The 17,604-nt window shown below is 34.7% G+C and overlaps 2 protein-coding genes across 3 annotated transcripts in view; both read left to right on the top strand.

Annotated features, from left to right (window-relative positions):
• Nucleotides 1-48: 48 nt before the first annotated feature.
• LOC111045507 (probable RNA 3'-terminal phosphate cyclase-like protein) lies at nt 49-10,283 on the top strand. The gene is made up of 6 exons (XM_039427914.1): nt 49-349; nt 2,489-2,724; nt 3,554-3,724; nt 5,409-5,583; nt 7,113-7,362; nt 10,050-10,283. Exons 1-6 carry the CDS (start codon nt 217-219, stop codon nt 10,216-10,218), a joined length of 1,134 nt encoding a protein of 377 aa, XP_039283848.1. The 5' UTR covers nt 49-216; the 3' UTR covers nt 10,219-10,283.
• Nucleotides 10,284-13,623: 3,340 nt separating this feature from the next.
• The window catches only part of LOC111045499 (cilia- and flagella-associated protein 100-like), a 44,830-nt gene continuing 40,849 nt past the window's right edge, over nt 13,624-17,604 (top strand). For both annotated transcript variants that reach the window (XM_022330935.2, XM_039427908.1), the window contains exon 1: nt 13,624-13,787. The gene's annotated coding sequence lies outside the window, so the exon portion shown is untranslated. The remainder of the gene's footprint in view (nt 13,788-17,604) is intronic.

The following is a 17,604-nucleotide window of genomic DNA, read 5'->3' as shown; positions in this document are numbered from 1 at the left end:
AATAATTTTACAACTTATAAATTTTACAAAACAAGTGAATATTATGATGGCAGTGGAGTAAAGTCATGCACATGCACATGGTTTTTAGGTTAAGTACATTTTTTGGTTATGTTGTAATGCCTTGTCTTTTACTTTGATGTAAATAATGTGTGTTTAATTTACAAGTATATAATAATTAAAATTTAGATATTTTGCAAACTAAGTGATATCATCACAATGGTTGGTAAAAATGTCCTTGAGTTCAAAGGTAGTCAGTATATGAGACAGAGATTGATACTTTCTGTTGTCAGCGGAAAACCAATCAAAATAACACAGATTAGAGCAAAAGAAGATAATCCTGGTTTAACTGGTGAGTTTATTACATTTTTTCCATGCAAAACTTTCCATTTTAAATGATGCTTGGAATCCTTCTGCATCCAACATTGGGATCAAGCCTATTAATAGAGAAAAGGTCAACCTCAATACATAAATAAAATACAAGATAATTATGATCATTCTGAATCCATATACAGTATTCAAAAATTCCAAATATAGTGAGAAAATGTAAATTTGTATGGCTTTTGTTGGTGGGGAGTCCCTTGCGGGAAGGTCCCACCGCCTGAATATATAATTTAAGCCGTCAATGGGCCTTACGACTGTCATACTTCAGCTGAGACTGACAGTTTAACGTGCTCATCCGATAACACGGGAGTGATCTGGTCAAAAAACGTTTGGTAATGAGAGGGTTTGAACCCGGGATATCTATGCTGCTATGCAAGCACTCTATCCAATAGACCATGGATCACTCAATTCCAAATATAAAATGAGACGTAATATTGGGATTTGGTCAGATTTAAAAAACGTATGAACTCATTAAAGTCTTGTAAAGGTGGTATCCAAATCACCAGGAAGTATAAGTCTATAAATAGGCTTCCTGGGCAGAGCATGGGGCATGGCAGCTGATTACCTGATGAACCGTATTTGTTTATTTAAGGTTGTGCATTCAATAATTTTTTTCAATTTTTTTTTCTTTTTCTTATCTATTGGACAGGTTCTTAGAACATAATCTATGCAATTGAAATAATTTTATCTGTTTCTGTTAGCTAACAATAGGGCTTCAAAAGTCACTTTTTTGAGGCATATGGTACACATACCCTACAAAAACTACTGGTCAGAAAAAAATGAGAAAAATATGCAAGTCTCCTCTTCAGTATAGAAAAAATTACGTCAACTTTGTTTTTGAAAATCTAAAAAAAAATTAAATTTTTATGCATTTTAAACTCCTTTTTCACATTCAATGTTTGTTCTATAGACTTCAAATTCATAGCAACTTGTAGCGCTGTTCTTGATGAATAAAGTTGATGCTTAAACTTCTTTCATAGACACAATAATAGCCGCTGGTATGTGTACCTTTAAAGCACGGTTTTGCGCCTGCTATGTTCGGGCAGCAAGTGAATAGTACAGCTGGAGCGATCTAGCGGAATTAGTTTGTCCCTAGAGCTAAGCGCTCGACGTTAATGGGGGTCACCTCAAGAGAGAAGCATGTGCCTCATGGTTTACCAAAAGGACCGGTGCTTGATCCTATGCTTTTTCTGATCATGATAAATGATATAATATAGCAGAATTCAATCCTGCTTTTTGCAAACAATACCACAATTAATTGTTCATTGTTGCTAAAGGTAGTGGCCCCACAGAAGCAAGGACAAGAGCGCAGACACTCTTCTTGGAAGCAAGAGACTGGTTTGCTGCAATCAAGCTTCTTCTCAATGAAGAAGAAACCCACAAATTGATGTGCACTCTTGGCAGCACAAATCATAATCATATTCCAGTTACTCTCCTTGGATTTGGCAGTTCAAAGTTGGCATGGGAGCCACTCATCCTTGGAGTGTGTAAGAAACTATGAAGGGTGATATATCTCCACTTGTTGATACAATACCATGCAGTTTTTGCTAGTCAAACCCTGTATTGTATCCTGATCTGGGGCCATTCGTCAAATGCCAGAGACGTTCTGCTGCTACAGAAGAGGATACTACGTGATATCATATAAAATAACGACGCTGTCGTCTGTCAAGAGAGAGGGACTGTTTCCCCGTGCTGATTGACAGTGGTCTACATTAAATAGACGATTTCTTTAATCATAATACTCATGATCTTCAACACTGCCATCATTTGATCATTTTATTGGGTGGTCTGTTGACCATTGTTATGAACATTTGTTTTATAGCTCCTGATATAATTATTCATGTTAACATAAAAATGACACGAACATCCATGAATGTACTGGCCAACAATGTAAATATTGGAAATTATTAAAATTACTAAGCTACTTGTACTTCTGTAGCCGAACAAAGTCGTCTTGCTCTGTGAACAAAGTTTACGGAGGTAGTGATTGGACTGAAATACTGTAGTAGGCTATTCTCCTCAAAATCAGTGATGTTGAAAATGTGGATCAAGTTATCAGTTATGACACTATATTTTAGTTTTCATTTGATTTGAAACTTTTTTTCAGAATATGAAGCAAATCTTCTTCGTTTGCTGGACAAGCTAACGAATGGCACTTGGCTTGAAGTTAGCGAAACTGGAACAGCATTCTCGTTTTCTCCTGGTGCTCTGATTGGAGGAACTCTATCTCACGAGTGCTGCAAGTTGCGGGGAATTGGTTACTATTTGGAAGTACTAATGGCGCTAGCACCTTTCTGCAAAAAACCTCTCAATATTGTTCTTCGAGGCGTCACTTGCAACCAGGCAAGCATTTCAACAATGTTTTAGTCTTTAATTCTATAGTAAGATGCACGTTATAAAGACAGCACCTAATTATCATTGGGTCGCTATCCTTTCATTAGACAAAGCCGATGGCTCAGAGGCCAATGTTTCACCGTTGCCAACAATTTGTATACTATGTAGAAGTATAATGACCTACCAGAATATCTCATATCAATTACTAAAATGTATTATTAAATCATGGAAAGATATATTTTTGTTGGTCAATATAACATGATTGAGTTGTATTTGATAAAAAAAAAAAACAATTTCGTATCAGAAATACCGGGATGTTTAGATTTACAACTGTCTACAATAGGAGATGTTGGAAAACGAAACCTTACAATTATGCCAACTTTAAAATTTTTGCTGCAATGTGTACATTTGATTCGTAACACTTCCCTGGTTTTCTCATCTTGGTATAATCTTTGAATGCCCAAGTTTCTTGTTTTATTATTGTGAGTACGTCTCCTCGATTATACCCAATTTTGGTTCAACTACTTGGTTCGAACAACTCAAATATAATGTGTAGTGCAGCAGCAAAATATTGTGATGTACGTAGTAGTAGTTTGTGCTGTGATATTTTCGTATAATATACATACAAATAGAAAGCCCCAAAATCAATGGCAAAGAAATCTCAACTGAATTCCAGCAGTATCCGTACTATTTCTTGTAATTTTACTCCAATACTAAAATTATCTTATTTTTCCCTAGCATGACTAGTCATAATCATTATTGGTATCAATGCATTATTCTGAGTCTTGAGTGAAAACTAGAGAGATTCTTTGTACTAATATATTTGTTTTTACAACAGAAAGATCCTTCGGTGGACTCATTTAAGCATGGCGCTTTACCCGTGCTCAGGAGGTTCATGGTAATCGATCCAGGTCTTGAATTGACTATTAAGAAGAGGGGCGTCGAGCCACTGGGTGGTGGAGAGATACACTTAGTATGTCCTTCAATAAAACAGCTCAAACCCATACAGGTAGGCTCATATTAATTTCATTAGCCTAAGATATGTTTAAATTTGGATAATCGAATCATGCCATGATCGCATAGAATATAAAATTGAATCAGGAACAGTTTTGGGCTATAATACCTGTTGTTCCAATACCTGTATGCATTTTTGTAAATAAATAAATTATGGACTTCTGATGAATCAAGTATCTTAATTCAAGTTTAAAAAATATCACACCTTTTGATTGTTGTAAACTGTGAATAAAGTTAGTCCACAGTATGTTATCTCCAATTGTTTTAAAAACTATTGCTTTCAAAAGACGTCGTTTTTATTCAAAGTTAGTCCGGTTACAGAAATTGAAAATATATTCTCGAAATAATATAAATTTAGAAAGTAGAGATAAGCTGGATGATATCGTCATCTAAGAAAGCAAACCAAAGAGTTATTTGATTAATTTTTGTTTAAAATTCTAATGTCCGGTTTTACCAAGCTCGGTCAAGACATTTAAACACGATCAAACTGGGTACGTTTTACAGGAGTGAACTAGAGTTATCGATAGTTACTAGTGCCATAGAAATCATATTTTAATGTACTCATTGTAAAATGTCCCCTATTTGACCATGCACAAATGTCGTCTTGACCGAGCTTGAAGAAACCGGGCTAAGGCTAATTGTTTTTATTGTATCTCTAATAACTTTTTATATGCATATTCACATGTCTAATGCTAATCACAACTTTTCCACCTTAGTCTATCAAAGTTTGACGCATCTTATCAGACTAAGCTATCATTATAAATATAAAGAAAATGAAAATCTCAGTACCCTTTTTTAAATATTTTATCACAACATGTTTCGGACATTTATGCCATTTTCAAGTGCCACTTGAAAATGGCATGTTGTGATAAAATATTTTTTAAAGAAAAGGGTACTGAGATTCTCATTTTCTTTATATTTATATTACAAGTAGCCCTAGACAGAAAAGAGATAAGCTATCATTGTTTATTGTTTTTGAAGGGACGGATTCAAGAATCCAAAGGTTCAAAGAACCCCACACGTCAACCGAAGCTTATTGTGCTCCCAAGTAGTATGTTGGTTAGGCAAACCAATACCTATGTCCTTTACAAGAACAAGGAGTTTTCCCTATACTAACATCCCATTCATCACCCGGTTGCTTGTTACAATCCAGTGTGATATGCTTGGCAGTCTCTTCAGACTGATTAGTCAACGTGACCTACGTGAGTTCCACTCCTGGCCTACTTTGAAGGTCCTACCGCTGAGGAAGGGGTGGCCAAGTTACCTCTAGGGCGCCCGGCCACCCTTCACTCAGCCTCTTGACCACATTTGTGCCTGGAGTTTCACCCATCTCAGGTCTCTTGGGTTTTCTCTTTTTGCCCCTCCGAAACATCGCAGGGTTTGCCACTATTGCCATAGAAATCATATTTTAATGTACTCGTTGTAAAATGTCACCTATTTGACCATGTACAAATGTCGTCTTCACCGAGCTTGAAGAAACCGGGCCAAGGCTAATTGTTTTTATTGTATCGCTAATAACTTTTTATATGCATATTCACATGTCTAATGCTAATCACAACTTTTCCACCTTAGTCTATCGAAGGTTGACGCATCTTATGTGACTAACCTACCATGAAAACTCGCCTGAAGGGCCAAATCTATAGATTTATAATGTTGGGAAATACTGTCAAATTTTTCAGTTGAAGGACTGGGGAAAGGTGAAGAAGGTTCGAGGAACAATGTTTGCATTGAGGGTCTCCCCCGCTCTGGCCAACAGGATGGTCGAGTCAGCCAAAGGAGTCTTCCTCAACTTCATTCCAGATGTATTCTTCACCGTCGACCATCTCAAGGGACAGGCTGCTGGAAAATCGCCAGGTGACTAACTATTCAAGTAAATGTACCATTAGAATTAGGAATTAGAAAATCATAAATCATATTTCATTGTACTCTTCTCAAAATGTTGATGAATATTTTTGAAGAGGTTTCGCAATTTTTATTTGAAGATGAACTTTCTAGCTCATAAAATATTTAACTTTATTGTTTCATCACATTTTGTGACCTATTCAAACTCAAATTTATTCCTCTTTATTTAAATCTATTCTATTTCATTTTTCTAAATTCAATAGAAAAATATTTACCAACATTTTTGAAGAGGTTTCGCAATTTTTATTTGAAAATGAACTTTCTATCTCATAAAATTTTCAACTTTATTGTTTTATCACATTTTGTGCCCTATTCAAACTCAAATTTATTCCTCTTTATTTAAATCAATTCTATTTCATTTTTCTAAATTCAATAGGAAAAAAGTGTAAACTGTTGTGAAAAAAGAATGATGGTGAATACTGTTTAATGTACAAAATTAAACTAAAAGCATCGTATTTTGTTTAACAAAACAAATCCTAAATATATGGACGAGAATAACTTTACAGAAAAATCTATTGCTTTGAATAAGGGTGAATTTCGATAACATCGATTAATGCAGTATTGATAGAATAATTTGAAACATAATATTCAAATCATAATGGCTTTCACTGATGTTATGACTCCTATTGCTTATTTTAAACTTTCGTTTTATTTAAGTTGAAACCTTTTCAATATTTCAGAACACTCAGGCCTTATTTCAGAAACACCCCCATTTCAGAAAATGATTCAGAAGACATTATCTTTAAAACTTACATGTCATATTTTCTATTACGTGTACATATTTTTATTTTCTTAAATAAAATAAAAATATATTTTAAGATATTTTCATATTTATTAATTGAAACATTTGAAGTGAAAATTTTCATTTGTGACGCTTTAATCCAAGTATTGGTACAGGCACAAGTGATGAAATGTTTGGGTCAGGCTCAGCCCAAAACTGTTTCTCTCCTTAATATTGATACATAACATATTCCAAAAAATAACCCATCACTTATTCTGTGAAAAAAATAATATGAAGGGCCTAGAATCAACCGTTTCCAGCCCAAAACTGTTCCTTTCTCTCTAATATTGATAAATAACATATTCTAAAAAATAACCCATTTGAAAAAATGTGAAAGGTCCACAATTAACAATTTTTACATTATCTTATCACAATCAACTAAGATATGTTATAATATTTTAATCTTTGTTATAATGCTATGATACATATTTGCAACTTGTTTTTTGGTCAATCAATAAATAAACTATCAACAAGCTGTACAATACAATTGGAAGGACATTTAATTTCAATCAGCCCGTACTCATTTTAAGAACTTCTCAATTGATTATTGTGAACTATTATTTAATTTGATCATGACACCATGACACTATTTATACTGTATAAATGCAATGGCGAATAAAGAACAATTTGATTTGATTTAACAATATTACTTCTATTTAGACATTTAAAAAAGCGGTACTAACACTAATTTGTTGGACAGGATTCGGTGGCAGTTTGTACGCAGAAACGACCGACGGAGTGATTTTCACAAGTGATTCAGTGTCGGACAGTGCGGCACAAAGTCACTCGGTGCCAGAGGACATTGGTCGCAGTGCTGCGCATGCGCTGCTCGATGAGATCTCGTGCGGCGGCTGTGTGGATTCGGCGTTCCAATCACTCGCCTGCCTCTACATGGCGCTCACATCCAAAGATGTGTCCAAGTGTGTCATGGGCCCGTTGACACCATACACGTGAGTATCATCCAAATCAAATCGAGTGTCTTCTTTCAATCAGAGAGTTTGAGTATAGAGAAAAGATAGCATAAAAATCTGGTGTGGTACACTCACACAACTTTCCTTGCTCATTGAACTGTAAGCCCCATTCTTAAACGAGAATAATTTAGGGGAATAACATAATGACGATTTGCGGCAACATATTTGAAACTACGATCAGACAATAACTGTATATGTGTATATATAATATTGTTTTCAGAGTACTTTTTCCTTTGTGTAAATTGTGAAATTCGATGATTTTTCTAAAAGTCGTCAAAACAGCTGTTCTACTGATGAAATATCTCGACTATGTGTTCCTTTTATGAACTGCTCTACCTACCTATCTCAGCACGAGAAGGAGGTTACAAAGTACATTTCTCAAGGATGGGGTGGACCCCCCATTAGTTTCCCAGAAAGGAGACTCATGCCAGTTGATATAGCTGATAAATAACTGTACAGGGTATGAATTTGAAAAAAATCGGTCAAGTCATTTTTGAGAAAATCGTGAAAAACATGGTTTTTTAGTAATCATCCGCCATTTTTCTCAAGAATATTATGGAGCTCCTGCAATTTTCCCAGAAATGAGACTTATGTCAGTTGATAGGGCTTATAAATAGCTATCCATGGTGTAAATTTGAAGGATATCGTTGGAGCCGTTTTCGAGAAACCGTGAAAAACATGGTTTTTTAGTGATTATCCGCCATTTTTCTCAAGAATATTACGGAGCTCCTGCAATTTTCCCAGAAATGAGACTCGTGTCAGTTGATAGGGCTTATAAATAGCTATCTATGGTATAAATTTGAAGAAAATCGTTAGAGCCGTTTTCGAGAAAACCGTGAAAAACATGGTTTTGTTGTGATTATTCGCCATTTTTTTCCGCCATCTTGAATTGAATTTATTGAATTTTTTATTGGCGGATCCTCATGGTATAAGGACCTTAAGTTTAAAATTTCAAGTCAATCGGTTGATTAGGAATGGAGTTATCGTGTTCACAGACATACACACATACACACACACAGACCAACACCCAAAAATCATGTTTTTGGACTCAGGGGACCTTGAAACGTATAGAAAACTTGAAATTAGGGTACCTTAATTTTTTTGGAAAGCAATACTTTCCTTACCTATGGTAGGTAATAGGGCAAGGAAAGTAAAAAGATGTCCCATGGTATAGGTCGTTTATGTTTCAATTTTCAAGCCGATTTTTGTTAACTCAAGCCGATTACCGTCGTCTAAACTGTATATTATTACTGTTTTGTTGGGGTGAGAGTAGTAAGAACGGCACAGTATGAGTGACTACAGCCCTGCACACACACACCGATTTTTGTTCGTACGATATTTTGCCGTCCTTATGAATTCTATCAGATTAAACGGAACTTGACAAACATCATCTGCTTAATCTAATAAAATGTATAAGAACGGCAAAATATCGTACGAACAAAAATCGATGTGTGTGTAGCTAGCCTACTAGCGCCACATAGTTTCACGAAAAACAACTAGGACTATCGGATGAGTTAACAGTGAAATTTGGAGCATAAACGTCCTATACCATGGGATACCTTCTTATCCTATCTTTTGTTTACCTCTATGGTTTGAGTGAGTGAGTAAAAATATGTTAAACATTGAAAACGATCAACGTGAAAATAATTATGTTAAACGTTGAGCATTTTATAGTTTTATTCTCATTCTTGGTGCTTCAGTTTAGTATTTTAGTCCTCACAATTTTATCAACCAGTTGTTATATAGCTTTAGCTATTCTATAGTTTAGCTTCCTTGATTCTTCTTAGCTTGGTTTAGTTAAGCGAAATTTCAAGGATTACCGTCAGTTTTATTATGTTATTGAATTAATAAATAATAAAGTTCTTGGAAGAACATAAAATTGATTCACTTTAAGTCGACAAGTTTTTTCCACCTAATATTCTTTATTTATTTATACAATAAGTACATTATCGAAATGATCGGGAGAGGAAAAATAAGGTAACCTCATGCTATTCCTCTCCCAAATTTAAATAACGTAACACATAGTCCAAAATAGGTTAAGTCTTGTAAAATTTTGTTTTGATATTAAAAACAATCTCACGCACGCTAGTCAAGTAATTATTTTTTCTGTACTTATATCATTCCAATTACAATCTAGAACAAATTTAGCTATTTAGCAATAGGTTTTTGACCTAAACTAGTCAAAGTTGGATTGTTGGCTGTATCATTTTTGCTTAGGTGACTCGTGATTTAACCTAATTTCACTTTGTGCAACCAAACAACATAAGTAAGAAAGTTTTTGTGTTTAATAGTTTGTTAGTTTGAATTTAATATCAATGTGATAATAATTATTGTTTGCTCCATGAAATCTTTCTCGTAGAAACTGTACCAAATCCTACAAATGTTCAAAGTCAAAAATTTATCTCTGTATTTATAAAGAAAGTTTATCATAATTTTGAGATAATTGAATATTTATTTTCTGTATTTCAAATCGTTCTGGTGGATAAAAAGTATTTTCACTGAATAAATAAGTACATGAACAAAAATATATTTAAAAATTTTAAAATAAAAACTAAATCATCTTAGTTTTGCATACGGTAAAAATCATGACATTCGTAGTTTCATGCATGAATCATAAAACAACTCAACTAGAATTTCTGAATAATTGTTCTATTTATTTGTTTCAGAATAAAGTTTCTTCAGCATCTGAGAGAGTTCTTTGGTCTGATGTTTCAACTGGAGCCATATCGAGATGCAGCCAAAGATGAGTTCGACGAAGATGACAATCAATTGAGGCTGGGTGTCAATAAAGTTGAGCTGACTTGCGTTGGTATTGGTTACCAGAAAATTCTCTGATACAACTTGAAAATGAGGAAACTATGCTCTGTTGTATGTTTTGTATTAAAATAGTATTTCTTCAATGTGGTTTTATTATTTTCTCGTTGGTTGCCCTTCAATTTGATCATCTCGGTTATGAAATAATCATTCTTGAATTCGATTGAAGTTTTTGATTGAAAAACAACTGTGTTGTTTTTATAAAATTAATTTTTTTGTCAAAACTTGAAATGCCCTTCAATATGAATAAGACTGTAGAGCATTAAAGTGCGACTAGAAACATGGACAATATTGCTGTTGAATCCCCATCTATAAATAATAATCATCTTGCAAATTTATATATTTTTATTTATTTAAAAGGAATTTTGTTCACTAGGAGCCCCCTTCTGTACACCCCTACAATTTTAATACGGTACCATTTCACGAAAAAATAGGCTTTTACTGCCTTTCCAAGTATCTCTGAGAACTGTACTAAAGACTTGTAATTCCTAGTCATACCAATCCTTATTCATTCGTTTATGATTTAATTCTTCATCAAATAAGTCTAATCTAAACATGGACATGCCTTTCAAGGTTCTAAACCTTTAAACCTTTGTTCTATTAATAAAACACCTTGTTAAATCCCGTATCAGATTTGTCTCACTTTCATCCTTACTGGATTGGAAGCAATTCAACAAAATTTGACTCATTTAAAAACTTCAAATTAATGATTTTATAATTATGTGATGGTGTATTTAGAAATATAACTAATTTGAGCACAAATAATTCGCTCCGAAATTATTAAGATACTTTAAATTATGCCTTATAATTTGATATTACTTTTAAACTAGGTATTGCACAGCATTTGAAGTTGTACTCCAATTAATAAAACTTGTTTATTAAAAAGCATGAGTAACCACTTATTTAGAAAATTCCAAGTGCAAATTTATTAAATCAACAATAAATATGGACTTAATTAAATATTGAGATCTGGAAAATTCCATATCTATGAACTTATAAGATTTGAAGCAAGATTGATTGAATGAATTCTAAGGGTTTCAAATATTTTTAATTTCATGAAAATCTGTTCATGTACTAAGGGTATCATACAATACTAATGCTTTGCAGATGGAAATATATCATTTTTGAATAGTAGCGCTCATCGAATTTCCATCTACCCTGTTGTCAATATTTGCAGTAGTAGAAGTCTTCGGGGTGAATTACAGCATTTATTTGGATTCTCGTCTAATAATAATAACTAATGATTTCCATTTTAGTAAACCATTACCACCAGAACACATTTCTACACAATTTATCATGCTTGAATTACAGTAGCATCATAAAGTACATAGCTGATGATTCTGCTTGAATTGTTGCTACTGTATCAGCAAGGGCTGTTTATTTTTATGTAGCTTTGTTAGCGGTGAGAGCAGAGCGGAGGACTGTGATGCAGGGAGCTCATTAGTGGAGTTGACCGACCGACCAGGTGCGGGCAATGGTAATGGTCCAACCATGAGAGGGTCCATACTCTATGGTTGCTGCCGAGAGGGGTGACAAAGTGCGAGTGCCTGTTTCATTAGTAAGGGATGCTTTCATGCTGCTCTGCACTACGTTTCTTCATTCTTGGAATCTGAGAGCCCCATTACTTGAGATGTGGGTGGCAGAGTAGCGGTCAACAAATAAATTAGTCGCCCCTTCTTTGTGAGGATGTGTTGTGCTTGTGTTGACTCAGTTAATTTGCCACAATTCACTGTAAATAACTAACTATTGCAAGTGAGTTTGTTACAGTTTTGTAGGCGTATTGGGAAAAGATGAATGAGTTTTAATTATCTCATGCTAAACATCAAAAATAACAATATAAATAGTACCTACTACATTACAAAAAAATTAGTTTATATATTTTTTAAATTTAATATTACAGAATAAGAAAAAATATCGAACACTTAATTTTCAATGATTTTATAAGCAGTTGTAATTGTTTTTTATAAAAACGTTTTAATCGAAAATCACAATACAATAAAATTGAATCTATTCAACAATAAATGATCTAAACCACAATTTTCATTAGGCCTACATCCTTTTGAGCAGCATTCCTCACCTCTTTTGCAAACTGTTGCACAATGCAGTTGCATAATGCAGCCTTAAATCGCTGGGAAAAAATTGTTACACATTTTCTGATCTCAAATTATTAGTGATACATATAAGCTTACAAATGATGAACAGATTTCTTTTATTAATCAAATTAACTTTGACAACCACTTTTCTATTTCATTTCTGATGTAATGGTATTGATTAATAATGTGAATATCTTCGAAACTGTTTGAGATATCGATTTGCGGTTTTCGCCATTCGTTTTGCCTTGAAATTCCGTATTAAAATCATGTCTCGCATGACCACCTTCCTATTTAAAAAAATATAGTTGCATTCAAAATGGCGGATCCAATATGGCGGACCAGATTTTTGAAGACATAGTAGAGTAGTATTTTTAATTCGAGTTGGATCCCCAACCACACCCACCTCGAAATCACATTTCACATGAGACACTAAGCCGTTCTCATAGGTACTTTTTTCTTCCCTTTCTGCTTTGAATAGTATTGATTAATAATGTGAATATCTTCGCAACGGTTTGAGATATCGATTCGCAGTTTTCGCCATTCATTTTTTCTTAAAATTCCTTATCGAAATCATGTATCGCCTGATCACCTTCCTATTTAAAAAAACAAAGAAGCTTTCAATATGGCGGATCGAAGATGGCGGACCAGGTTTTTGAAGTCATAGTAAAGTAGTATTTTCAATTTTAGTAGGATCCCCAATCACACCCACCGTCAAATTACCTTTGTGTATGAGATATTAAGCCGTTCTCGGACTTTCACCCACTCAGTATATACGCATAGGTAGTTTCTGAGTCTAAAAGTTGACTGAGTCTAATCGACCAATTGGCAACTGCGCTTCTTTCCTTGACTATTCATCACTGTAATTGGCTGATCTCCCTCCATTTTCTGCTTCGCATATTCCTCCAAGTCGGAAATAATTTTGTTTGGACTATAATAGGCTACAGCACACACATACTCAGCAGAAGAGATACAAATCTTCCAAATCTCAGTTATCAAGAAGAAACTATCTATTAATCTTTAATTCAAGCTTACACATTTTCCATGGTGTATTTTCCAATGTCCAATTAAATCTTTGACTTTTGCGCAGTTGAAGCTGTTTATAATGAGCTCAAAACTTTGAACTTGTGATAGTAATTGATATTCTACTGATGGAAGCCAGAAATAGAATCACTGTTTTGTTGAAATGATTCATCCCAAAAACTCAGTAATTCTGTAAGCTCTGACTTCTCGTTTCCTAGGTACTGAGAAGCAAGAGTTGTAGTAGAGCTAAGTTTCATTGATCCGTGAGCAATTCCCCTTCATAGTGGCGATAGCACGGCATGGAACCAAATGAATAAAGTTGCGTAGTATAGCGATCGTGCTCACTGGTTCTATCTCAATCACTCATTTAAAAGCTCTTTTTATCTTTAGAAATTTCATTTACAGTGATAATTCCAATCAACCCCATCAGAGAACTTCCGTGAAGACGATCTCATTCCAGGCCCGGCCAAGGAATCGGTATGTTATTCAGACATCTAATATCTCACTTCGCCTAAAGTTTAATATCACACTATCGTTTTTTATCACTGACACTGTTGATCACTGTGATAATGTAATTTAGGCCAATCTACGGTTCGATTTACTCTGAACTGACAGCATCAATTGGATTAGAGTCATTGCTGATATTTATAACGAATGCTGACAATTTTAAATGAATCTCACTATAAATCTACACCATGATTCACTGCCCACGTTTGCTACACCGGCTATATTCATCTATTGTTAAAAATTCCACGTTCCAGACGCATGGATGTAGACCTACTGTAGAAGGGATGATGACATATATGCGCAGAAACCAAGAAGTTGAATGACGCCACATCCACCTTCGGAGATTTGAAGCTCGTATTAGCTAATCTATATATTAAAATTTCACATAATGTGAAATAACATAGAAACACATAAATTTGAGTACAAACACGCTTGACTTCTTCCGCGCATGAATGTATAAACTATCCAAAGTGATTACTATTATTAATTATTTATTCATTCGAATGAAATTCAAAATAGTATATCTTCAATAATCATAGTATCTTCATTTTTCATTAACGTCTGTCCATTCTATTAATACAAGCATGTTGATTGTGGTGAATTAAATCAAGTTTTCTTTAAGAATTATAAAATTTATCCTAAATTTTTTTCGGAATGATAGAGGTATTTATCCTTATTGAACCGCTGTTTTCAGGGAATAGAAACTGTTATTCTTTGAGTTTCCTCCTTCCAGCAGGCTTGAAGGGTTCTGGTTGCCGGTGGTGCTAAAACCAAAATGGTACACCAATCATCCCACAAAATTCTCTACTGAAATGGGATAAAACTACTCAAAAATCAAAATGAGAGCTCCAGACTAAATTTCCATCAAGATTTGAGGAGTAGGGTACAGTACGGTAGTTTACCACCCAGTCCTTAAAGCCAGGCTGATTGGAAGAAATGGATTCATTTCATTCTAATTAGCTGCATTCTCCAGCTGTTGAGCCTAGCACTTTGAATGGCTGTATAATTACGAAAAAGGACACGGAGTCGACCAGCGAAGAATTGAAGAAGAGAGAAGTAAAATCAATGTTAATCAGAGAGTGGGCAACGGGACAGATTGACTGCTTTCAATCAGTGGATGAGGATAGAGCGTGGGAGGCTGCCACTGCCTTTCAACTAGACTTGAAAAGAGTAGAAGTAAAGGGTTGATTGATTCGCCCGCCGCCTGGCTGCCTTTGCTCTGTTCCCCGACTGGAGAAGGGACAACTTGTAGGCGTGGTTTGGGACTTCATTTAAATTGTATGACTAAATAACTACCTATTGTGAGATTCTCGTAATAAAGTCAGTTGACTACCAATTTGCCAATTCTCTGTTACCACCGCCTTCCATAGTAGATAGCTGTGATACAAGTCATTAATAATAATTATCATTATTTATTGTTGTATAATAAAGATCAAATATATTTTATTCGTCAAGAAAATATATCTCTTCTCTTCTCATGATCTAATAATAAATTTTCATAAGTTAATTGAGATGAAAAATTGTGGTACATAGTTTTTCATTGTCAACGAACAATTTGGCAAAATCATGGAGTAGAAAAGGATGGAGCTATATGCTTTGTCTAATGAAAGGTAAGGATAGCAAACCAATGTTAATCAGGTGCTGACTTTATAACGTGAGTCTCACTATAGATTGAGGATCACAATATCTATGAGTACGTGATAACAATTATCCGCTCCGATGGAGTAATTTTCCGTTGATACGGAATACGGAATGCATGGGTATTTGGTACCTTGGTAAATACAACAGACGTTTTGCAGCAAGAATGGAAATTGCATTAAAAATGAATAGCGTTTCATACGGTGCATTCTGAGTAATTTGTCATCTACTTCGGGATCAACAGATTCCTACAGCATGATTGTGATCATGTTCAGATCGACAGAATAGTTTGACGTCGGGAGGATTTTGCTTTGAAGCTGGTGGTAATGATCAGGGAGTTGGTGATTAATTGAGCCTCTCTGTATGCAAAACGACAGCGTGTAATATGCTACAAAGTGTACTTTGATGGTTGTGATCCCTTAACCCCTGGCTAGCATCCTACCAGCTGCCATCCCAGTGTATGGTGTGTTCAGAAGCGGTGAGTTTGAGCTCAGTTTCTGGTAGTAGTTCTAGTTTATAGGCGACCCATCTCCCAACATTGTCAAAGCACATGAGCAATATCGTTGTTCTTCCATGCTCGGGCAAATACGAGAGATCTCCAAGGTATCGTTACCAACTTCAAAGTACTTCAAGCATGTAATCGCACCAACTTGGAGATAAACCGAATGAAATTTCGTGGGAACTTCCGATTCCATACCACCCATAACTTTTATGGAGGATTATAATAACAAACCACAGTCTCTAGAACAGTGTTGCAATCGTTTTTGAAGGTTCAAAATTTGTCATTCAAAAGTTAAATTTCTCAAGTGTGGAAATCCAAATAATTTGCATTATTGGAATAAATACTTACAGTTGAAACAATATGAGATGTTCCCAATTCGCTTCGATTCTTATTATCAAATTCACGAGTTTTCCTCAAATTAATTATTATTCTTACTAACATTTTTCAATTAAACAATTCAACATTTTTCAACAATTTTGCAACCATCCAATGTAGGCGGTTTTTGGCCAAATTCCACAATTTATTTACTATAGCTTACTGTAGAGATTACTGTATAGTAGAGTACTGTATATACTGTATAGTATATGTAGTATACTATAAACTGTGAGATTTTAATATTGTAGAGATTAGTATATGTAGTATACTATATACTGTCAGATTTAAATGTCAGTTCCTGTATTGGAAGCAGTTCTTTCACTTACTTACTGAAACTTGCTGAATAAATTCAAATTAATTCGGACTCATGGTAAGTGATTTCTTATTAGTATACACCGTAATTCAAAAAGAATACCACAACTTTGAAAATTGATAACTCTGCAAAGAATAAACGGAGAGTAAAACACTATCAGACATCGATTTGAGGAAGCTCTGAAGTTATCTCTACATTCATTTTATTGCCACTTTTAATTCAACGGAATAGCACTGGGAGTACATGGTTGGCCAATGTCCAGTTTTGATCAACTGACACCATGGTCAGTATGACCCTCCCTACCCCGCCACAACGGGTGGCCTGAAATGAATTAATAGCGAGAATTGGGCCATTCTCGCCTCCAGCCTCCAGCCAGTCTGACCCCAACCACCAGCTGAGCTCCCCACAGAATCAGTTGTCCGAGCTCTCTTCGCTTCCATTATATTGATCGAGTTTGTATCCGATTACTGACTAGTTCACCATCATATTCACTCAGTAAACCACAATTATTTTCGATAATTAACTGTGACAGCTCATTAGCTGAAGGTACAAATTAATTCGAGGAGTAAATTCTATTCTGACTCGATTCTAATTTATGAAAACCGATTAATTATTGCACACAACTTGAGATTCAGATGATGCTTCAGCTCTCATTAATTATGCTCATATCCAGCATTTAGTATGACACTCAATGACACATTTATACTCATACTCAATGACACAGTATCATACAATGACACAATATTGTGGAGAAAAGTGAGACTTCACATGCAAGAATCATTATTATTACAGTATATGGTTAAAACTACACATGAGTATACATAGTTTTTAAGAGATTCCAGGTAATTCCAACCTTTGAGTTGAAATAAAAGTGAAGGAAGGAAGGATAGTGATTTGGTAAACATATACAGTAACTAGATTTTGTAGGCAAAACACCTGTGTTTAAAATATAGGTGAGA

This window comes from Nilaparvata lugens, chromosome 5 (genome assembly GCF_014356525.2).
Source record: "Nilaparvata lugens isolate BPH chromosome 5, ASM1435652v1, whole genome shotgun sequence".
Taxonomy (NCBI): Eukaryota; Metazoa; Arthropoda; class Insecta; order Hemiptera; family Delphacidae; genus Nilaparvata; species Nilaparvata lugens.
This window is presented reverse-complemented; position numbering and strand designations above follow the sequence as displayed.